Source organism: Prionailurus bengalensis, chromosome F2 (assembly GCF_016509475.1).
Source record: "Prionailurus bengalensis isolate Pbe53 chromosome F2, Fcat_Pben_1.1_paternal_pri, whole genome shotgun sequence".
NCBI classification, from domain to species: domain Eukaryota; kingdom Metazoa; phylum Chordata; class Mammalia; order Carnivora; family Felidae; genus Prionailurus; species Prionailurus bengalensis.
In genome coordinates, this window is record NC_057353.1 from 1,742,188 (window position 1) to 1,766,738 (window position 24,551).

The window sequence follows — 24,551 nt, forward strand, 5'->3', positions numbered from 1 at the left end:
AGGCACCTGCTGGACGGTAGGAGGCCGAGCAAGCAGCTTTGCCTCCGGGAGTTCACGGCTGGGAGGAGGAGATGTGACGCGCTCCCTGTCAAGGGGTGCGCGAGGGGAAGCCAAAGGTGGGGGCATGACACTGAGGCGCACCCAGGTGGGGTGAGGGGGGCGAGGGATGGGGCTGAAGCGGAGAGGCAGAGGGATCCGGCGCAGAGAGGGGGCTTTACAACCGGCCGCAATGCGTGAGGAGCCTCGGGGTGACCCCAGAGATGGCCCTCTCTTCCTCCTCCGCTCACCGGGAGTCTGGATGTATCTTGCAGCGCTTTGCACTTTTCCCGCCACGCTGTTGGCTGCGTACCCGTTCTATGCAGGCGACTGTCCTCACCGCTGTGCCAGACACAAATATGGGTTGCGGGGATCCCTGCCTTCAGATGCTTACTGTCTCCAAGGCTGTTCTGGCAAAGCCTCAAACAATAACAGGCATCATGCTGAAGTAGGTCCCATGCCGCTTTCAGCTCTCCGAGTGTCCCTCCATGCCTAGCGGAAAGGTGTGGAAATGCTAACTGCCATTACCCTTTCCTTCTTCTGATGTGGTCTTGATTTACCGCTCCAAAGGAAATTCAGCAGCCTCACTGATTTTTCAGTGTGTACCCAGCATCTTTCTGACATGACGAGAATTTGCCTCTGCATGATTATATAATCGATTTGTTTCACGACAGCTCAACGGACAGTCTACGTGATAAGATATCTGGCAATGTTAAATTGCCAAACGCACACTCGGAATGGGGCTTCTTGTCTCCCATTTGTTCTTTTGCATCTTCCACCAAGGTTGGATGGCACCTGTTGGTGAGTCCCCTCCCCCGCCCCAAACACACGACTCAACGTCATCTTTCTGAGCTAAGCAGGAGAAATAAACAATACGTATGCGCCTCCTTTTTTACTCACTCGAGACAACACAGACATTTAGGTATTTATATATCATTGAATTCATTCGGATCTTTAAAAACTTGGGCTTCAAATTCCATCTCGCTCTGTAAAAAAAAAAGTGCTCAAATTAGCACAGACTTCCAAAAAGGTAAGGAAAGCAAAACGTTCTGTATGTCTCCTTCATGTTCGAAGAGCTACAAGATAACTGAAGAAGAGTGGGGACCAGGAACTTGTGACACTCGTGCACTTTCCACTCACGGGCAGGGACGGTGCTATGTTCCAACATGACACTCTGTCTGGGGCCACAAAGATGAGCAAAGGGGCATGACGCAGCTCTCGAGGAGCCTCCAGCCTGGTGGCCAGGTGGCCACAAACGGAGCTTAATTCATGGCGGGGACGGTGTCAGAGGGTGACTACATGGGGGCTCCGGAGGCCTCGTGATGTCACAGCCAGGCTGCGGCCGGAGCCGAGCAGCTGCACTGAGAGCTGGAGTGGGGAAGGGATGTGGGCCAGCAGGACAAGAAACCAAGAGCCCTGCGCTTGGGACCTACTAACAAGTAGGGTGTTGTGACCTCAGCAAGAGCAGTTTTAGGAACGGGCTGAAGAAACCGCGGTAGTGTGGGTCACAAATATAGACCGTTCTCTCACGACGTTTGACTGTAAGGAAGAAAGCCGTTGGACAGGAAATAGAAGTACATGTGGGATGAAAGTCAGGTTCTTTCTTTCCTCCCTTCCTTCCTCTGCCTTTTCCTTTTTCCCTCCCTGTTTCCTTCCCTTCCCCTCCCCCGGCCCTTTCCCTTCCCTTCCCCCTTCCCTTCCCTTATCTCTCTCTCTCTCTCTCACCATTTTTCAGATTAGGCTAAATTTAAATTCTGAAGGGCAAAATTTTGTAGTGAGGTAAGAGGTTGAAGATGTAGGGTAAAGAGAAAGGCCAGTGATAAAGTACTTCCTGAGGAGATGGAAAGAGGCAGATCTAGAACTCACTATTGGGCACTCCTGAGATCCATCCATCCATCCATCCATCCATCCATCCTCTCAGCATTTACTAAGCACCTACTGTATACCATGTGCTACACATGGTATATGGGGAAATATGGTGAAAAAAAAAAAGACTAAGTTCCTGCCCTCAGGGAACTTCTATCCATGTTTCGAGACAGACAAGAAGTAAATGAGTAGATAAATACATTCTATATGGTGATAAGAACTACAAAGCAAAAAGGGGCAGTGGTAGGGGGCGGAGGGGATGGAGTAGTTAAGAGGGTGGATGGCATCTGCTCAGAGACTGAGTGAAGTAAGCATCTGAGACACGCTGAGGTCTGGGCACAGGACACTCAGAAAGAAGCTACAGCAAGTGCAGAGGCACCTTCTGTAGGGAGAACAGGTAGGTGGCTGCTCCAGGGGCAGGAATCTTCCATTGGGAAGGTAGTAGGAGACTATGGTTTGGAGAGAGACATAGGGGCCACCGAACAGGCATCAGAACACACTGGGGATTTCAAGCAAGAGAGAGGCACGACAGCATTTGTGTTTTCAAATACACTGGATGTTACAGAGCATAGTTTGTGGGGGGCAACATCAGAAGCAAGAAAGCCAATGATATAGGCTGAGTGTCAGGGTGGCAGCTTGATTTAGGTTGGCAATCACACACATGTAGAGAGGTTATACTCAAGGCCATATTTTGTTCATTTTTAAGAGAGAGAGAGAGAGAGGCAGAGAGCAAGGGGGACAGAGGGTCCGAAGTGGGCTCCACACTGACAGCAGTGAGCCTGATGCGGGGCTCAGACTCAAAAACCACAAGATCGTGACCTGAGCTGATGCCATGAACTGACCATGAAGGTGCCCCAAGGACATATTTTGAAGTAGGAGCTGCTATAAGAGGGAAATTAAGGGTGACTTAGGTTTTTGACTGAAACTGAGTGTAGAGCCATGTCATTTACTGAGGTAGGGAAGATGGGAGAGAAGTGATTTTTAGAGGAAAACCAAGAGTTCATTGAGATTATCTACTGGACATGTTGAATAGGCAGCTGGATAAAACAACCAAGAGATTGGGGAAGCGGGTATATGGTAATATTTATATATCACGTCACTCCACCTGCTTAAAATCTTCCAATGAATCCTCATGAGCTTCAAGACAAAATCCAAGCTCTAAGCGCCATAGGGCTTGGCTCTCCTATGCGTGTCTAGCGTCAACATGAGTCTCATACCACACTGAATGCTCTTCTAACACAGTCCTTCTTTCTGTCCCCTGTCTTCCCCTCCCATGCATATGTCTTGCTTAGACTGCTCTTCTCCATTTGGACCTCGCTAACTATTGTGGCCTTAAAACCCAGCTGAGCCTTCCTTGTGCCACCAGCCATTCACCAGTGATTCCATCCAGCTGGATTAGATGCCCCCGACCACCGCGGCACTCTCCGGCACATATCTCTATGGACTGGAGCACCAGGGCGCCCAGGGTACTCCGTAACTGGTGACTGACCTGGGGCAACTCGCCAAAACTCTCTGACGCTCATTTTCTTCATCTGTAAAATCAGGATAATAATACTACCTCCTTCATAGCATTGTTGGGGGGATTAAATGAGGTAATAAACATCGCCTGACATAGATGAAACACTTAACAAGTCAGCATTATTACAGTAATACTTATCACACCGTTGTGTAATTAGTTTCATGCTGGCTTTTCCCAGGAAAATATTAGCCCTTGAGTGCAGACATGGAACCTTTCATCTGTGTTTCTGGAGTATATTATGCTTCAATAATTGTTTCTTACCTGAATGAATGAGTTAATGAATGGGAAAAATGGCATTAGGCTAAAACGGTACTGTGAGATGAACCAGCAGGTGGGCTTTCCCTACTTAGAAGCTATTCCTCGTGGGTGAATATAATTCATCTGATCCTTCACTCACCAAACCTACAAGTCCTGGGTTGTTGACTCTCCGTTATGTATTGGTCACTGTTCAGTGAAAGCGATATTACCTTTGGATCAGGTAGACATGGTCCGAAAGCTTCTAGTAGAAGGGTCTCTTCCCTCACAGCCTGTTCATAATCTGAGAAAGACAGCTTCCCATCATGATCATGGTCCTGGGGGGTGACCAGCCACACATCAGTCGACATGAAAAATGCTTCCTGCAAACACAGACTGTCTTTTGTTGGTCAAGTATTGATAGGAGAAAGGTGATGGGAAAATGAGAGACTAAATAATGAAATTGAAAAGAACTTTCGATATTATAGTAAAAAAGAGCAACAATGTAAGTGTTTCATTTTACCAAGCAGGAAACTGACAGTTACTATAATTTGAGTTCTAGTGCCTTACCCCATATCTGGCCTGTAAATTTCAATATAAAATCCTAAATTTCCCACATTTACCATTTTTTTAAGAGTTATTTCAACCAAATCTTTAATTCCTTCATCAGGGTCTTCTTCAGACGGCTGTTTGAGAAGGCTGTTCTTTAACATATGGAACATCTCCTCCTTTGAAATGAATCCATCACCATTCAAATCAAACACCTCAAAGCAATCTTTTAAAAAAAACAACCAGTTATGAGTCTGATACTCTCACTAAGGGAAAATGTGCTCTTATACAGTTTTCAAGGCCAACATCTGTATTGTGGATGTTCATGTCAACCCCGCAGGCTGTAGGGCAATCTACTTTCCATAGTAAATGCTTCATGGACGCTTGCTGCATATAGTGAACGACCCTTAGAAAATGAGCCCTTACGCTCACTCGGCTGTGAACAAGCATGCCAAGGAACAACGACCTGAGCTCTTGGAAAAACTGACTGAAATATGATCCTTAAGCAGAGTTCATCAGCATGAATTAAGAATGAACTAAGAATCAGAAGACTTGAACCAACGTTCACTACTTCTGTGGTCAACAGCTCAGGTAAATATGTAAAATACTTAACACCTTGATACATAACTGCATACGCACACAGTCAGCATGGATAGTATATGCTTACGCAGGTTTGCTCGGCATGAACGACTCCCCAGGACCTCTTGGTTTTCCTTTTTATTAATTTTTTTCAACCTTTATCACTGCCTTAAACTCGCTCTGTAAAAGAGGCTACGGGGGATTCAAACTAACCGACCAAAAGACAGACCTTTTCACTGGCAGGTTTGGAAGACGGGAGGCAAGTTCTTTAGATGTGTTAATCCTAATGTCCAAAGCAATAGAATAACCTGAAATCTTACATTTCATTTTTTCTTCCAGAGTTCCTCGAAGAAATACTGATAATCCAGAAATCCACTCTGATACGTTTACACAGCCGTCGTTGTCCTTATCAAAACCTCGGAATACTGAGAGAGGAGACAAGTACAACATTACACGCGTGCTGCGTTTTTTTTTTTTTTTTCTCAGAAGTACGTTTACACTGGTGCCACTCACTTCTAAAATTTAGACAGAATTTCAGGATTGGATGGTCCAACGTTCTCACTCGACAAAGGGGAGAACTAAGACATAACATTGGGAACTCTTTTATTTAAACTTTGACACTTTCCCTTCATATTTTGTGGGAACAAAGTAAATTCTGAGCATCTAAACATATTAATCAATAATTATTAACACATGGATATACTAGTAATTAAACATGCTGATATATTAGCATAAAATACATTATTTTATATTTTTCTTACTCAAGAAAAGAAATGCTATTACATGATACAGAAGACTATAACTTAATTTTTGTTGAAATACTTTTGATGATGTAAAGTTTGCATGTCCTTTTAAAACTATTATTTTCTTCATTATGTTTACTAAGTAGAAATAGAACTATTTGAGGCTTTCAGATATAAAGTAAGGAAAACCTAATTATTCAGGCTAGACTTTTTTTAAATACACAGAATACAGAGGGTAGAATCTCCTTCCCTATGATCCTCCCCTATGCATATACAAATTAATTTTTTATATTCAAGTGAAATTGGGAATTCAGAACATTAAGCTTCCTACCAAGGAATATGTCCAAACTCCAAACTTTTTTTTTTTTCCAGTTATGGCTAGATGTAGCCCATTTGAATATTGTGTCTTCTTACCTCTGTCCATAATCATGTCATCTGTCATTCCAAATGTCATGTGTAAGATGTTTCGAAATGCATTACGATCTAGTCCAGTGACCATACCTTGCCGCTCTGTTACATCTCCCACCAGGTTATAAAAAAGATTTATAAGACATTGCACTTCAAATTTATTAACTGTGAAAAAGTAAAATTAAAATGTAACAGAAATGCATTTTAATCTTTAATTTCTAACTTAAACTTTACATTAATGAGTTTATAAACAACATCAAGGCCATCGAATACTCCGTTTTCAACAGACGACTATTCTGTTTTAAGATTCATGACACTTAAATTAATAGTGGGTGACCACTACAGAGGATTCCCCATTAAAATAAGAGAAACAGCCTTCCCCCCGAATAAGACTTGAATATTAAACAGATGTACACTCAGTCACGTTTAGGAAGAAAAGAATATTAGCCAAGTTACCTGAAGAACGATTGTGGGGTTGGATCCTGAACTTTAAAGGCAGTAGAGGTGCAATTGAAAGTAAGCAAGGTAATGTTTGAGGATGGTCACTTTCCCCCAGCATTTTGATTATACGCATTTATGGAATCACTTAACTTTTCCCTGGGAATAGATACCAGACTCCTGAACACCAGGCAATAATTTTCACTTCCCATCAGCTTTGGTGAAATCATTAAGCCAGATTTTGGACATCAGAATCACCTATTTTCCAATTCAGAAGCATTTAACCATCTTCTAGCACCCATCATGGTCCTTGTTATATGTGAAAATCAACACACAAGGATTCAGTAGTATCGTGGCGGAAGGGGAATTTTTATTTAAAATAGATACACAGACATGTACACTGGCCCAGGCACATAATTGCATGAAGGGTGTTTATAAACCCTGAGCTAATTATTTGTGTTCCAATTCTCATTTGACGTACGTAGGTGGAAGTGATTACCTGGCATTAAGAACATAAAAGGGAGTTTAAATATGAAGTATAGGTGGGGGAGGAGAAAGATTTTATGTCAGAACAAAACAAAATTATGACTTGTTTTAAAAATCAAGGATGAAACCTGTGTGAATATAAAGGAAGACAGTAGGTAGGATTGGAGAAATCACGCCTCATCCTACAAGTCAAGACAGGATTGAATGTGATTATCTGGTTTTGGGTACCACAATTTAGGAGGAACATTGAATATTAGGGGAAATTAAAGATTTGGTAAAAAAAAAAAAGTGATTAAATAGGGGGCGCCTGGGTGGCTTAGTCGGCTAAGGGTCCAGCTTCAGCTCAGGTCATGATCCCGTGCTCCGTGAGTTCGAGCCCCTCATCGGGCTCTGTGCTGACAGCTCAGCGCCTGGAGCCTGCTTCAGATTCTGTGTCTCCCTCTCTTTACCTCTCCCCTGCTCACGTTCTGTTCTCCTCTGTCTCTCAAAAATGAATAAATGTTAAAATAAATTTCTTTTAAAATGGATTAAATAGTAGAAAACAATATAATGGTTATAATTTTAAAAAGAGCTCTTATGGGGCATCTGGGTGACTTAGTTAAGTGTTTGACTCGTGATTTAGGCTCAGGTCATGATCTCATGGTTTGAGAGTTTGAGCCCTGTGTGTGCCTCTATGCTGAGAGTGCAAGCCTGCTTGGGATTCTCACTCTCACTTTCCCTCTTCCTGCCCCTCCCCCACTCTCTTGCGCGCTCTCTCTCTCTCTCTCTCTCTCTCAAAATACATAAATAAATTTAAGAGAAAGAGAGCAGTTAGTTGCTATAGAAAATAGCATACCAGTTCTTCAAAAAAACATTAAACATAGATATTAAACTAGGCCACCCAGTGACTCCACTGCTGGGTATATGCTTAAAAGAACTGAAAGCAAGCGCTCAGGTGCTTGTACATCAATGTTCATAACAATGTAATTCACAAGAGCCAAAAGGTGAAGGCCAACCAAGTGACCATCGAGGGATAAATGGATAAATAAAATGGAGCATATGCATATAATGGAATATTATTCAGTCTTGAAAAGGAAGTAAATTTTGACACAGGCTACAACGTGGATGAAACTTGATGACATTCCGCTGAGTGAGAGAAGTCCGATACAAAAGGACAAATATTGTATTATTTCACTCATATGATGCACCTAGAGTGGTGCAATTCAGATATGGAGAGTAGCATGGCGGCTGCCAGGGGCTGGTGGAAGGGGAAATGAGGAGAGACAGTTTAGTGGGTACAGTTTCAGCTGAGAAAGATGAAAAAGTTCCGGAGATGGATGGTGGTAATGGCTGCACAATGATGTGAATGCATTTCATGCCACAGAATCGTACACTTAAAATGGTAAATTTGATGTTACATATATTCAACCACACACACACACACACACACACACACACACACACACACACCCCTCCCTCTAAAACTAAAGGAACTGTTAGTAGCTGAAGAAGAAAAGCCTACATAGGGGCGCCTGGGTGACTCAGTCGGTTGGTTAAGTGTCCCACTTCGGTTCAGGTCACGATCTCAGGGTTGGTGGGTTTGAGCCCCGCATCGGGCTCTGTGCTGACAGCTCAGAGCCTGGAGCCTGCTTTGTATTCTGTGTCTCCCTCTCTCTCTGCCCCTTCCCCACTCAAGCTCTGTCTCTCTGTCAAAAACAAATAAACGTGAAAAAAAAAAAAGGAAAAGCCTGCACGAAGAATGATATTCATGTATATGAAATGTTAGTAGAGTGGATGTTGATTAGCCATTTTTCCATTTATGCCTGAAATAAAAATTAAAGAATATTACTTTAATTTATTACCCAAAAGATCCAAGATTGGCCATAAGAAAGTCTTTCTTGCTTCAATGTTTCTTAAATTCTAGAATGGAATACTAAATGAAACCAAGGGAAATTCAAGAATTGATTTTCACCTCTTTGGATTGGCCTACATGTGCTCTGCACATCATATTTGTAGAATGGGAGGTTAGCTGGGCAATCACTTAAGATATTTTTTTCTCTGATTCTGCAGAATTTTTCCATTTCACCCTGGTAGGATTATCATCTGGCAAGTACAAGAAAATCTGACTTTAGGGGAAAGGTTCTCTGTTTCAAACAATGTTTTTTTTTTCAACGTTTATTTATTTTTGGGACAGAGAGAGACAGAGCATGAACGGGGGAGGGGCAGAGAGAGAGGGAAACACAGAATCGGAAACAGGCTCCAGGCTCCGAGCCATCAGCCCAGAGCCTGACGCGGGGCTAGAACTCACGGACCGCGAGATCGTGACCTGGCTGAAGTCGGACGCTTAACCGACTGCGCCACCCAGGCGCCCCGCAAACAATGTTTTAATGATAATGTCCATGACTTGTAACTATCTGTATAGAATTGAACTAGTCATCATCTAGGTTTTTCAGGCCCACTTTAAAAATTTTATGTAAGGACAAAAGGAAAAAGAGCTGGCTGTTTTACCTGCCAGGTTTTCACTTGCCTTTTAATACATCCACCTTTTGACGGTTCACAGTACACTGTAAACTTACTGAACAGGGACGAAATCAAATTCAGCCTTGTGGATAGCAGTCACTGCATTGTTTATTCACAATGTTCACTGGATGTTTTAAGATCTGTTTTTTTTTTCCCCTTCAAATGGAATTATTTTGAGAAAAACAACAGGACAAAACTCTCACCAGATTATAATAACGATAATAATCCCTTACGTTATAGGATGGCTTTTTTACTAAGAAGCTTCAGATGTTTATACACACCCTAACTTTTAGCTACAGTGACGCTCCACTAAAGGGAGCTGTATTTAGATACTAAGTACAACTAGAAGACACCAGATCCTAAGTCTCTAGGACTACATTACACCTTTTTGTTCCTCCTTTGCACAATGGGGGTGGTCCTGGGATTACGGCTTCTCCTATTTTCTCAAGTGGCCATTAGTTTTGCAATCAGCAAAACAATTTGTAAGCTTGTGCATCAGACGGATCTTTCTCATTGCAAACCATCTCCTAGCTTCGTGCCTCCTCGCCCAAGTACAGTTCTGGATACAATTCTAAAGTTGCCTGTGAAACTCTAGGACCGTGTTTTGGAATGTGTGATTGGAGCAGACCTCTTCAACAAGTGCTCATTTTGTCGCCTGCGGTCTCCTTTACCTGGCAACCCCAGCAGCAACTGCAAAGTCTAAGTCTGGAGCCGGGAGCAGGTTCTTGACTGTGTGTTTAGCTTTGTAGAGCTCTTTGGTTTCTAGACACACTTCCTTGCTCTGAGGTACAGGCTTTTGTGCCACTCAACTCATCTTTCCTATGGATGTTCAGCTATCGATAACCGTTTTTCCCTTAGGGATTTCCTGGTAAGTTTCCAGAACTTGGATCCCGCCAGTTTACTCGCTCTAAGAAGAGCTAGGTGGGAATGCAAACTGGTGCAGCCTCTCTGGAAAACAGTGTGGATCTTCCTCAAAAAGTTAAAAACAGATCTACCCTATGACCCGGCAATAGCACTGCTAGGAATTTACCCAAGGGATACAGGAGTGCTGATGCATAGGGGCACTTGTACCCCAATATTTATAGCAGCACTTTCAACAATAGCCAATTATGGAAAGAGCCTAAATGTCTATCAACTGATGAATGGATAAAGAAGTTGTGGCTTATATACACAATGGAATACTAGTTGGCAACAAGGAAGAATGAAATCCGGCCATTTGCAACAACATGGATGGAACTGGGGGGTATTATGCTAAGTGAAGTAAGTCAGGCAGAGAAAGACAGATACCATATGTTTTCACTCATGTGGATCTGAGAAACTTAACAGAAGACCATGGGGGAGGGGAAGGGGAAAAAAAGAGTTAGAGAGGGAGGGAGTCAAACCATAAGAGACTCTTAAAAACTGAGAATAAGCTGAGAGTTGAAGGGGGTGGAGGGAGGGGAAAGTGGGGGGTGGGCTCTGAGGAGGGCACCTGTTGGGATGAGCACTGGGTGTTGTCTGGAAACCAACTGGACAATAAATTTCATATTATAAAAGAAATAAAAAATACAAAGAGCTAGAAAGCAGGTGCATGCTGGCTGCTCTAGTTTTCTTGAACCTGGTGGGTTCCAGTACCTATTTTATACACGTGTCTGAGGCGAAAAGCGCACGTGTCCTGCCAGTATATACGTAACAGTTCTACAATGGACAGGCAAGTTCAGAAGAGAGTTTGGGAAGCAAGTGAGTGCCTGCACGGGGGCGTAGTGCCAGACGCCCGGATACCTGCGTACTGGTCCTTAAGGTCATGGGCAAGCGTGGGTAGGCGGCTCGAGGTAGCCCCGGGGATTCCCTTCCAGACTTCTCCTGAGGGCACGGAAAGTGGGGCTCCACGGGCATTCAGACTGGAGCCCGAAAGCGGGCCGAACCGCGGACACTAGTGCCGGGCTGGACCTGCGCCCTGGCCAGGAGCTCTGCTCGCCCAGCACTCGCTCCATTCTTACTTACAGTGCTTGCAATTTTTAGTTAAGGTGTCCGTCAGCTTCTGCAGCTTCTTGCGGTTCATGCCGGGCGCTCGGGAATCGGGCCGCGGCGGCTGTCGGGGGGCGCGAGGTCCCCGGGCCCCGGGGCAGCTGGGCCGGCTCGCCCCCGCCGGGCGCGCGCGCGCGCGCGCGCGGCCCTAACACACGCCGTGGCCATGGCAACGCCCGGGCCGGCTGCCGATTGGCTCCCGGCGCGCGCGGGGTGCGTGCGCGGTCCCAACGCGCACCGTGGCCATGGCAACGGCCGGACGCCGCCTGTTGGCCCCGGGGCTGGGCGCGTTGGTCCCTCCCGGGCCCCGGCAGGGGCAGTTGGAGGGTCTGCTGTTTGCCGGCGTCGGAGTTTTAGCCCTGTCGCTGTCCTTTGGGCCCACAGCCCCTTGGAGGGACTGCACTGCGAGTCCCCAAGGTCTGAAAGTGTGCTGTGCACGCGGCCAGAAGGGGTGTTCGGGATGGGGCGCGTGGCACCAAGCGAGGCTTCAGATCTTCGGGGAGATCTGGGGGAGCTGGGAGGAGCCTCAGGAATTAGCAGGTGTGTTAGCCCGACGAGCGTTTTCGGCGTGTAGGACGGTGAGGAGCCTGCCCTTAAAGCTGAGCCACTCTTTTTGGTTGTCAGTCTTTCTGCTGTGATGCCCGGAGGGAGCCTGGAACAAGGTAGCTTCACAATTTTGGTAATGTTGCCGGGAGCAAAAGTAGTTGGGAATAGTTCTCCCACCCTCCTTCATTCTCGGAGGTGGGGGTGGAGGCTGTCGGTGGAATCTGGAAAAAGCCTCGGGCAACGTTTCAGCTAGTGAAAGAGGCAGCCTCCCAAACAGACAGGTTGACAACTGCCACTTGGCTGTGGGGTAAAACCCAACCTTGCTTTTCTGAAAAATATCCCAGTAAAATCGGTCCTTTACTTATTTGAAAGACAGGTTCTGTGTCCTTTAATGTGGGAGGATTTTCTGCTCTTAATCACAGATGGGACACCCTCTTGGAATTAAGACAGCAATAAAATGGGTTAGCTCAGCCGGGAGCACAAAACCTACAGTATTCTCCAGTCTGTCTCCTGGTTTTACAGCAGAGGGGAAAATGCCTTTGAAAACAAATTATTTCATAGTATACATAATGTCATTGTCGGGCTGAAAGCAGAAAAATTCTGCCAACCATGAGTAACAATCCAGAATGAAATGGTTCCAGGGTTGAAGTCTCTGATTTCCTCTCCTTGTTTCATTTGTTTATCAAATGAAGAACTGGGAGGCTGTTTAAAACCAGAGTCAAGGGTGCTTGGTGAAGGCAGGGACTGGGGTATCTTAAAGCAAGTTCTCTGAGAACAGTTAACCAATATGAAATGATAGTAATTGTGAGTTTGCAACAGTTCTCTGGTTAAATAGCATTCCTATATGTCCTCTTGTCTAGCAGCTGTGACACTTTTTTTTTTTAAGTTTATTTATTTTGGAACAGGGGAAGGGCAGAGAGAGGGAGAGAGAGAATCCCAAGCAGGTTCTGCTCTGTCAGCACAGAGCCTGACGCAGGGCTTGATTCCATGAACTGTGAGCTCATGACCTGAGCTGAAATCAAGAGGTGGTCGCTTGACCGACTGAGCCGCCCAGGTGCCCCCAGCTGTGACGCTTCTGATCAGATTGTAGAGAACAAATGGAGAGGACTGGACATATTCTAATTACACTTACCTGTGAAACACTTGTGGCTTTTGTTAGATGACAGCATTGTAGCAAATATTTCATTTATAGAGATCATTGCAGTATTCATTTTAAAAGACAAGGGTCAGTAGAGATGAAGGGAATCCGTGGGCCCCACCTGTGTTGTGTTGGTAGGTCTATTAAAAACTACCGGGGCGCCTGGGTGGCGCAGTTGGTTAAGCGTCCGACTTCAGCCAGGTCACGATCTCGCGGTCCGTGAGTTCGAGCCCCGCATCGGGCTCTGGGCTGATGGCTCAGAGCCTGGAGCCTGTTTCCGATTCTGTGTCTCCCTCTCTCTCTGCCCCTCCCCCGTCCATGCTCTGTCTCTCTCTGTCCCAAAAATAAATAAACGTTGAAAAAAAAATTAAAAAAAAAAACTACCTATGAGGTGTTCTGATCAGACTCCCTGCTGGCCCATCTTGGGAGCGGGCCGCCATCAGTGGGGAGAACGTTGATGGGCATGTCCAGATGTGTTTCTGCAGACATCATACACTGAGAGCTTGTTGGTGAGCATCTACGGTTGAGCTAATCACTTCTTTCTTCACAAGCTTCAGGCTTAGGACCATCTTCCCTTAAGGCCGAAAGTCTGGTGTAAGGACAATACCACAGGAGGTTGAGATTAAAAGAGCCCAATCTGTTCTGCCAGGCAAAAAGTTTTTAACCTGCGAAGAAAACTTTGTGAGGCACTCTTCTCCCGTATGTCCCCCTCCCCAAGTTCTTTTCATCCATGCTGTTCTTTTAGTGAAAAATTTCCCACGGCATTATTATGTGAAACTTCTCTAAGACAGTGGGCAGGGTATTTGTTAGGAGAGTGTTTTGTCAGCATATTGGAAATCTTCAGTGCGTTCATTATGTTCTTGTGACGTTTTTGAATGTAATCTTTTTAGACTTTAGGAACAAGCTGTAGGCCTGATAAGACTCAGTTAATCACATGTCAAAGCAAATTGAAATTCCAATTTGTAGTTTTTAGTTGCTTGTGTTGAGTAGACACAGGATCACTTTCCCCTCATGGCCTTTTTCAGAGTAAGGCAATTAAACCTGAACGGTTACTTCATATCAAGTCGATCAATCATAGAATAATAATAATAAAAAAAAACTGCATTTAATCTGTGCACACATTTTTCCGCACGTGACCAGATCACAGAACTTTCCAAAATTCGACTTTGAGATGGATGCTTTTGTAAATAAAAAAGTACATTACAGTGACTATCAATGCTGTAAATGTTTCCTTTAATTTTGTGTGCAAAACAGTCTTCCCTTTGACTCACAATTAATTGGAACTTTGCCATGATAAATAACCTGAACCTTGAATTGATGAAAGCCTTTTACTTCACGTGGACCTTTTATGATGAAGGCTTTTGGAAGCTGTTCAGGAAATGACATCATAGAATTGATTTCCAAATAAATTACAAATCTATTATGAAATTACCTTAATGTAAGAAAAATATAAAGGTTAGTTATCTACATAACTTAAATTCAATTTTACCCATTTCATTATGTAGAGAGAATGATGAGAAATTCAGAGGTGACTTTAACCAACTGTTTGGGTGGTTGAATCTCCACTGCTGTCTCCTGCCACTTTGTCTTTACTGCTATGATCTGTGACCAGCTGCCTTCAACACCTCCAACCACCCAGCTCTCTGCCCCAGGATTTCTGCACATTCCTCACCCATCTCCAAAGGCAACTCCCTTCAAAGAGCTTTTGACTTCACTGTGTAAAGTGAATCCCTCTCTACCCCAGGACCATTCTCTGCCCCGGGACCATTTTCTTTCTAGCACTTGCTACAGTGAGTGATTACTTTCTTTCTCTGATCTCTCCTCCCCACTAGACTGTAAATGACGTAATCTCTCTCTCTTCCTATACTCATGTCTATTTTTGTCTCTGGATTTCTAGATCTATCATCTTTCTGTCTATATCTCTGCAGTTTGGCCACACAGTCCATGTTATGTTGTCTGTATTAAGGGAGGGGGTGTGAGAATTTACCTGAGTGGGGAATGAACCCTGAGTTTCCCCGCAACACCCCATCAAGAAGAGCCCCTTTGAAGGGATAGCAGGGCCTTTAAAGAGGGCTACGTACTAAAGAAAACTTTTCCCAAAATACATTTGTATTCACTGGTGTTAACACATTTCTAGCTAGCATTTTTTAAAAACACACGGTCAAGTGACTTGTGGGTAATGCAAATGCCTAAGGTTTACTAAGGATAGGATTCTTATCTTCTTCTATGACGTTGTAAATTAGATGTGGCACATGATAAGTAATTGCAACAGCAATAATGTCATCAGGTTGAATAAGGAAGCTGTTTCTCTACACCCGGTAGAGCCGACCAAGAAATCCCAAGGGACCTGCCATGCTCCTTACTGAGTGCTGGGTCGTGGGTGCCCAGAGCTAGGTCATAGTGGCTGTGCTATTTACAACAGCACAACAGGGACAGTAGATAGTCCTTCCCAGGGGATCCTAGAGTGCCAGGTACCATCCTGGAACAAATCATGGCCCCCTGCAGCTGTCACACACCTCCCATGCAGAAAAGGGCCACGCTCATTCTCCCAGACCACACCCGGCACTGCCTGGCCCTGTGAGCCAGTGCCGACCACAAAATGACCGGAACCAGTCCAAATATTTGAGACCACATTCTCTACCTCTGTTGCTCTTGATCACTCCGGGAGAGAAGGAAGCTCCCAGAATTGCCTATCTCTAAACAATCTTACCCCCATCACACTCTCTTTCTTAGCCTAGATCTCTCTAACCCCTCTGACCCGTGCTCAACAAATTGCTTCTTGACTGTGAACATTCATCTTACACAACCCGTCGATCGGTACACAGAGCCTTTTCTCCTCGGAAGCCTGCTTCTTTTGTAGACACCCCACAGAACAGGCTGCCCATGGTCTCGTGCCCACTTGCTCACAGCTGGAAGGAAGCCAGTCCCCGTTGACCCACATCATCTCTTCCTTACTGGATTGCTCTTTCCTTTCTCTTCATAGGCCTTTTCAGAAAGTGCAGGCTGTGCCCCCTTCCTCGCTGTGCGCCTCCTGCCTCATCCATTGGCTCTCCCATCCACTGGCTGGCCCAACCAGCCCCTGCATTAGCCTGCTGTCTTCCATCGCGAGCTTCTCAAAGCCATCCACACGGATGCCAGGAGGATTTGCACTGATCCAACTGTGTCTTCCTTCTGCTCCATGACTTCTCAGGTCCTGTAAGAAGACCATGTCCACACCCAAATAGTACAGTTTCCACAGGTCTCCAAGATCTGGTCTCTGCTTTCTATGTAAGCCTTTTCTCTGACCAATCCCTATGTATTTAATGTCTGGAGCTGTAGCCGCCATCTTATACCATAAGGTTCACTGGAAGCTTGGGGCCACTCAGAGTGGAAGGGCAAACTAGAAGGGGCTGTGTCTCTTAATGCTGCAGGCACTCCTGAACAGGAATGTACAATAAGATTTTATCTCATTTATCCCATTTATATTTGGGGGTTTGCAAATACTTTCAGTCATACCTAATCCTACAAACATAGTCTTTAAAATAATAAAGTTGGACTTCTTTTCATCTAAAGATTCTTCTGGCTTTGAGATTCTTAAAGACAAAAATAAAATTTGATTTCCACCTATTTCCACAGATTCTTCACTACGCCGAACCTTATGAAAATGTCAGCAGTTGCACACTTTGATCTATAAAACACTGACCCCATATCAATCTAACGTGTCATGGTATCTTTGTATGTTTGTTCAAGATTTCAAATCATCCAAGCAAAAGCAAGATTTCCTCTGCAACATCAAAGTGGCTACCTCATCTTTTCGTCATTCAAATTCCCTGCGATCCCCATTCTAGATTTGTAGTATGCTACAGGAAGGAATTTGGAATAGTTTTCTTTTAACCTGTCTCCCATATTGGTGGGGAATATACCCAATGGCTGACCTGGGACAGGTTGTACCTGGAGGAGCCCTGCTCTATTCTCCCTGCTTGGGGATGACAGAGAAGACTGTAGTGAGGTATTTTCTGGCTTTTCATTGAAATTAATAGTTTACTGGGCAATCCAGCCACTCCTAACACACTTTGTTTAGCACTTGAGAATTGCGACTATGTTTAAAGAAAACCCTTCCTGCTCTGATCTAATCTTTAATGGGGTTACGTTTAGGAACATCAAAAGGGCATTGTCTTTGTAGTAGTAGAAACAAAAACAAATCAAGAAAGGCAATTTCACACTCAAAATTGTAGAAAGGAGGTGGCCACCATTATTATCTTTATATTTGTGGATGTTGTTTCATTCTGCTTTAGAGAGGAGGACTTTTTTTTTTTAATGATACAAATTCCAGGAAGTTCATTTGGGTCAGTTTCCACGTGGCATACTTGTGTATTTATTCATTCATTTAATCGATATTTTGGGTGCCTGCTATGTACCAAGTGCGTCACATCAGGTACTCATAAATTATGCCCAGTTCCTGCCTGCTAGGCTCTGACCATCCGTGGTGTAAAGTCACTTGGTAAAATGGTATATGTGCTAGTCTGGGAAGAATGTACCCTGAGCTGTGTGCTTCCACAAAGAAACTCATTCCCTGGGACCTGCTAGTTCAGGCAACGCTCCCTAAAATCTCACGTTAGGAGGGCTCAATTTGTTCACTCATCCAAACGTGATGATGAGATACGACCTGTATTGTTAGGAAAGCAGGGGCTGTCTACAGAAGTGAGTAGCACAGAGAGACAGTGGGTCCTAGCCATCCTTTCCAGAGATGCTCTGGTAGGAGGTCACAGTTAATCTGGCAGGGAGAAAGCCTGGGGCACAATGCATCTACCCTTGTTGCTCTGTCCCATCGTCTTAAAGGCAGAGAGTAATGGTCTGCATTTGGAGAAGATGACTGAAGAGGGGTGTATACCTTCATGCTATGCACTCGCTCATTTGTTCATTCCGTTGGTCAGTCAACAGCCACGTATGAAGCCCTCACCATGAACCGAGCATTAGCTGGGACATGGAGATTCAAGATGAAGGCACCCGCCACTGAGTGAGAAGACAGCTGCTGCTGAAATAATTGAAAACATAGGTAACAACAAGCTGTGCAACGTCTTGCGAAGGAAAAATGCAAGCAGTTCTGGATGCTGCTGAGAGGCCATGGTTACTTTTTATTAAAGTAAAATCAGCCGACAGGAAGAACAGTGACCAAAATATAGCCACCATCAGTCTAGCACTCTGGGATGCAGATAGATTTGAGCCCGATGTCTGCCCTGTTATTAACTAGTGTGGGATTCTGGCACCTTCCAGAGCTTTCCACGCTCCTTTGCCGCACTGGACAACGAGCACACAAATGGCGCCCACCTCGTAGGGCAGCCAGGAAGGCAAACTGCGATGATGACTTTGGAGCAACTAGCTTGCTGTCAGGCACACAGTAGGCTGCACTCAGTGCCCCTTAGTTAGCTGCTATCATTGTCCGTGGTAGTGGGCTCTCTGTGGGGACAGGGTTACGGTCCCCAGGATTCACATCTCAATCCCAGGACTGGGAATACGCTACCTCAGATGTCAAGAGGGGCATTGCGGATGTCATTAACGTTACTAATCTGCTGCCCTTAAAACACTCCTGGATTACCAGATAGGCCCGATGTAATCACAGGAGCCCTGAAAAGCAGAAGAGGACATGGAAGGGGACGGCAGAGAGATTCAAAGCACAGGAAGGACAGCACGAGCCATTGTTGGCTTGAAGAAGGAGCAGGATACATGTCAGGGAAATGAGAACCCAAAGCCCTACACCATGAGGAAATTAATACTGCCAACAGCCCGACTGAGCCTGGAAGTAGGTTTCCCCCCAGAGCCTCCAGATGGCTGACAACTTTCATTCTGACCTGCGAGACCCGGAACGGAGAACCAGTGGAGCCTGCCAGAACTTTGTGTTCTTGTTTTAAGCTACTAAGTTTGTGGTAATTTATAACATAGCAATAGAAAATAAGTACACCATCATTTTCAAGTTAAAAAAAAACCCAACTTTAGCAGGCGTTGTAATAATAAAATAATAAACATTCAGATCCTAAAGAGCTATTGAAAAGTTTTACTGAGATGAAATTTACATAAAATAAAGATCACCAAGTTTAAGTATAGAATTTGGTGAATTTTGAAATGGATGGATTCATGTGACCCTCTACAATAACCATGCTATAGAATGTTCTGTTACCCCACAGAGTCCTCCCTGCGCCTTGGCAGTCAGTTACTTCCCTACCACACTGTCAGACGCCATTCTGCATATTGTCCCTTTGCTTTCCCCTCTATGCCATATAAATGGCATCAGTTTCATACCTGGCCTTCACGTAGCATAAATGCTTTTAACAAGAAAATTAACATTTATTTATTTTTGAGAGAGAGAGAGACAGAGCGTGAGCAGGGGAGGGGCAGAGAGAGAGGGACACACAGAATCCAAAGCAGGCTCCAGGCTCCGAGCTCCCAGCTCCTAGCTCCTAGCTGTCAGCCCAGAGCCGGATGCAGGGCTCGAACTCACAGACGGCGAGATCACAACCTGAGCTGAAGTTGGAAGCTTAACCGACTGAGCCACCCAGGCACTCCCTAGTATGTCTTTTTAATAATGAGTTGTATGTGTTCTTTTTTCTTTTTAAATTGAGTGTAGTTAAGTGTTCTTTCTACATTATGAATGGAATACCTTTATCAGATACCAGCCAGTTCGTTTTCTTTTATTCTCTTACTGGTGGCTTTTGAGAAACAAAGTTTTTAAATTTTGATGAAATCCAATTTATCAAATTTTAATTTTATGGTTTCTGCTTTTTGTGTTCTGTCTAAAAAGATTTGCCTACTACAAATCCACAAAGATTTTTTTTCCTGTATTTTTTTATGTGGTCTATGGTTTGTTTCTTACACTTAGATCTCTGGTCCCATCAGTTAATTTTTGCGTATTCGTGAGCTAAAGATTAACGTTCATTATTTTTCATATGGCTATCCAATTTGTATAGAAGACTATCCATTTTCTATTGAATTACCTTGGCGTTTTTTTCAAATGGTTACATAAGTGTGGGTTACTTTTGCACTCTCTAGTCTGCTCCATTGATCACTATGTCTATCCTTACGCCAATATCATACTGTGTTGATTTCTGTAGTTTTGTGGTGAGTCTTCAAGGCAGGAAGTGCAAGTTCTTTAATGTTGTTCTTTTTCAAAATGGTTTCGATTAACTAGCATCCTTTCCATTTCATACTGATTTGAGAATCAGCTTGAGACACCTGAGTGGCTCAGTCGGCTGAGCCTCTGACTCTTGATTTTGGCTCAGGTCATGATCCCAGGGTCATGGGATGGAGCCCCACATCATGCTCATAAGATTCTCTCTCCCTCTGACCCTCTCCCCATCTCACATGCACTCTGTCTTTTTCTCTAAAGTTAAAAAAATAAAAAAAGGATCAGCTTGTCAATTTCAAAAAAAAAAGAGAAAAAAAAAACCCCAAATAATCCTGCTGGGACTTTGAGTGGTATTGCATCGTACCTATATAGAAATTTGGATAGAATTGAAAGCTTAAAAATATTGAATTTTCTGATCTCTGGACATGGTATACCTCCCATTTATTTAGGTCTTCATTAATTTTGAAGCATTATTTTGAGGTTTTAAGTGTACACATCTGAGCATTTCTGTTACATGTTTTCATATATAATATTTAATATATTTATAGTATTTACTATATTTATAATGCTAAACTTATATATTGCTTCTATGAGGTTTTTTTTTTTGTAGATTACTTAAGATTCTCTACATTAATTGTCCTATTGTCTACCAATAAAGGAAGTTTTACTGCTTTTCCAATTTCTATGACTTTTTCTTTCCTGATCTTCCTTTTTATGGGGAAATAGTGGGCACGTTCCCGCCAACACAAGGAACACAGCAAGGATTTATACTTTTACCACGTTTAGTGTAATGTCAGAGTAGTAGAAGTAGAAATCCTCGTGTTGGCAGGAACTCGCTCAACATTTCACCATCAAATGTGATGTTAGCTGTAGATTCTTCACAGGTACCCTATGTCCTCTGGAAGTTTTCTTCCATTCTGGATTTCCCGAGAGCATTTATCATCAGTGGGTTGTTGGATTTTGTCTTGCTCATCCACCATTGCTGCAGGTAGCTGGAGTACCTATGCATATGATATGCAGCAGGTGAGAGCTGCATATCACAGGAAACATCAACAAATCTGGGATGCTTGTCTTTTAGTAAAATAAGTGACTCGCAACTCATTCTGAACTTTGACAACTTTTGTATACCCTGCCATACTCTGACCAGGAAACGTCAGGGTTGGCACAACAGGGTTTGTAACCACTCACCCTCTCGTTGTGAATCGTTGTCAGGGTTTCGTGATATTTTAAAGACTGTGGTGTTTTGTTTGTTTATTTGTTTGTTTAATAAAATGGGCTACATTAACGATTTCGTTCACCTTGAATTTGACTTCTTGACTGAAATACTATGCCTACAAATTATGCAATAGATTAATTTTAGGTCTGGTGCCATCTCGATAGCCTTAGTTGGTGATTTTTGTTTCATGTTGTGTATTCATTCTGGTTCAAGGTTCCCAGTTTTTCAATAAAATATTTTTTTTCTTTATTTACTACTTCCTTTTGTGTTAGAATATGGGTACTTTGGTACATTTGGGTTTTTTTTTAGAGGCTCACTAAATTTCTTTCTGGAAGCAGAATTGGCAAAATACATAAGCTCAGACGTTTTAGAAATAGATGATGACAGTTTAAGACACACCTTTAAGATTCCCTACTAATGACATAGGTAGACTATACTTTTCAGCTCCTTTGCATCGGGGCAGTACAATTAGCCGGATCTTAGTCGATAGGACACAGACAAAATTGCAAGGAACTTCATCCAGGCCTGGCCACACAACATCTCTCTTGATTGCTTGGTTCCTGCTCTGTGCAGCTGGGACACAGAATGCTAGCAGTCTGAGACTCCACAGTTAACCCTTGGAGGACAGAATCTCCTGTCAAGAAGAATTTCAGTGGACATTGCAAGAATAAGAAGTCTATCCCCATTGTTCTACAACATTGGGATTTGGGAGTTGTATTCTACAGATCACCTATCTGGCTAATATAAATCTATATAGCATCATGATGTAGCCAATTTCCCAACTCAGTGACAGGATTCACTCTCTCTTAATGTTTTAAATCAACATAAGTATTTTATAAGCGTCTTCTAGTCGTTTTTTTCTGAAGAATGAATGATTTCTGTATTGTTGGCCTATTTTTTTCCATGTATTACTACAACATATTTTATAGCAGAAGGGGGAACAAGTGTTTTCCAAAGATATTTGGATTTTATTTTTTTGGCTTCCACTGTTAACAGACCAAGCAAGACTTACATGTATTTCTTGCTCCCTTAATTAAAAATCTGTAAAGTTCTTTGTTGAGTATTCACAGCTTTAAATATCTTTTACAAAATATAAATATTTTCTTAGTATTCTAAATATTTATTTCTAATTATCTTACTCATCATGCTATGATTAAATTTATATATATACAATGGAGTATTACTCGGCAATCAAAAAGAATGAGATCTTGCCATTTGCAACTCCGTGGATGGAACTGGAGGGGATTATGCTGAGTGAAATTAGTCAGTCAGAGAAAGACAAAAATCATATGACTTCACTCGTATGAGGACTTCAAGAGACAAAACAGATGAACATAAGGGAAGGGAAACAAAAATAATGTAAAAACAGGGAGGGGGACAAAACAGAAGGGACTCATAAATATGGAGAACAAACGGAGGGTTACTGGAGGGGTTATGGGAGGGGGGATGGGCTAAATAGGTCAGGGGCATTAAGGAATCTACTCCTGAAATCATTGTTGCACTGTATGCTTACTACCTTGGACGTAAATTTTAAGAAATTAAAAATAAAAAAATAATAATTTATATTTTAAATCACAATGCACACTAAATTCAAGTTTCCTCTCCAATGATACATTTATAATCTCATAATTCAAATAACCTTTCTAATTAACTTTTTATTATTATTATTATTATTATTTTGGCCAGCTTCTTGCAGATCTGGCGAGATCACCGTAGGCTGTATTTTATCCTATGGTTGCCTGGGAGGCGGCGGGGGAGGGGCATCTCTGCCTTTCTTTTGCTGCCGGTGTGCGTTCCTCATTAGTATTACTCTCAACATGGCTGTTCTGTGAAGGAATGATTTTAACCTATTGGTCCTTTTTTTCCAGGGCGAGTTTAGTAAAACCAGATAATTTAATCCATAAATTAGCTTAACTAGGTACAGGAAACTGCAATACCCATGACATTGTAAAAGCAAACACACAAATGAAGGGGCCACCATTACCTTCCCCACCTTCCCAGAATGCCTATGTTACAGAATGACCCTTCTACAATCAGGACACATTATTCTGAGAACCTGCCTGAGGATGTACTTCATGACAACAACGACAGCAACAACAACAACAACAAGACAATTCTAATTTAATAACTCATCCTAGGGAAATTCTTCCTCATGATAATCTCTGAGATCTATTTCTGCATTGCTTTGTTCATGATGCTCTGTAGGTATCACGCCTCTGTGCATGCATTCTCTTTTCCTACTTCAAACAGAAAATAGAGGGTATCCTGTGGGAAGTTTCTAAATCGTTACCTTTTTTCCTCCTACTCTGAGAAATTTCATCTACCCTTCCTTCCTGTCTTAGGGAAGAAGTGTTTTCTCCCTGACAAAATAATCTTTATAATGTTTCCAGAAAGCACATCAAATTCCCTTCAGTTTTTTAGCTTCTATTCAAGCATGCTTTTCAATGCCATCCTTGAAACTTTGGAAATTAATTTTCTATTTTTTTTCATTTCTATTGTCTTTGAGCATCTGTCTACCTTGAACTGTATTGTATTCTGTTAGGTGATATCATGTCCTGTGCTAAAGAGATATCATGTTAAACAATAAAACGTTCCAAAGAGAGCTTTAGTTATAATGACATCATTTGACATGTCAACGTTTGGTTTGAATTTGTAGATAATTAGCTTCCTACAACTTTCTGGCTGTTCGTCATCTATTCTTTAGGCCTCCGGTGGCAAGTCGGCTTTAAGATCAGCTAGACCTCACTTTCTCTTTGACGTTCCAGAATGAGGTCTACCATGAAGAGAAACAGCATTGTTGGTCTTCTGTTTTCTTTTAGCCATACACACAGTTCAGCTACACTTGAAGAGCTAGAGCCAAGAGATTCTTTAATAAGATATCAGTGTTACACATTTGACCTTACTTTGTTTAGGGAGAGCTTAGGAAGACTCAAATACGGTTTTCTCCTTCATCCATCCCTGGTGAAATCAGTTCCTGATAAGTGTCAAGGTTTTCCTTGGGCAAACCTTAGAGTCTCTTATTAAAGCTTTGATTGCATACACGGGACTGTTCAAGAGTCACAATAGGCAAGAGGTCACGGTACAAAGGCTGATGTTGTTTTTGCTGCTTTTCCTCAAAGTATCCAGCACGTGGGAAACTGTATCAACGGAGTCTGTCAGTGAAACTTCCCAATTGATGCATCTTTTTG

At 43.1% G+C, this 24,551-nt stretch overlaps 1 protein-coding gene and 1 long non-coding RNA gene across 3 annotated transcripts; one reads left to right on the top strand and one right to left on the bottom strand.

The window, feature by feature from the left end:
* Nucleotides 1-913: 913 nt before the first annotated feature.
* On the bottom strand, nucleotides 914-11,482 carry EFCAB1 (EF-hand calcium binding domain 1). The gene is made up of 6 exons (XM_043601038.1): nucleotides 11,341-11,482; nucleotides 5,941-6,099; nucleotides 5,104-5,208; nucleotides 4,279-4,430; nucleotides 3,889-3,993; nucleotides 914-1,022 (listed from the first exon to the last, which is right to left on the bottom strand). The coding sequence occupies exons 1-6, from the start codon at nucleotides 11,396-11,398 to the stop codon at nucleotides 963-965; spliced, it is 639 nt and encodes a 212-aa protein (XP_043456973.1). The 5' UTR covers nucleotides 11,399-11,482; the 3' UTR covers nucleotides 914-962.
* Nucleotides 11,483-11,625: 143 nt separating this feature from the next.
* LOC122495395 lies at nucleotides 11,626-16,740 on the top strand. Of its 2 annotated transcripts, XR_006300431.1 has the most exons (3): nucleotides 11,626-11,781; nucleotides 13,453-13,557; nucleotides 16,032-16,740. It is a non-coding gene; the product is annotated as an uncharacterized LOC122495395 (long non-coding RNA). The 2 variants fall into 2 exon arrangements; XR_006300432.1 differs by lacking the exon at nucleotides 13,453-13,557.
* The last annotated feature ends 7,811 nt before the right edge of the window (nucleotides 16,741-24,551 follow it).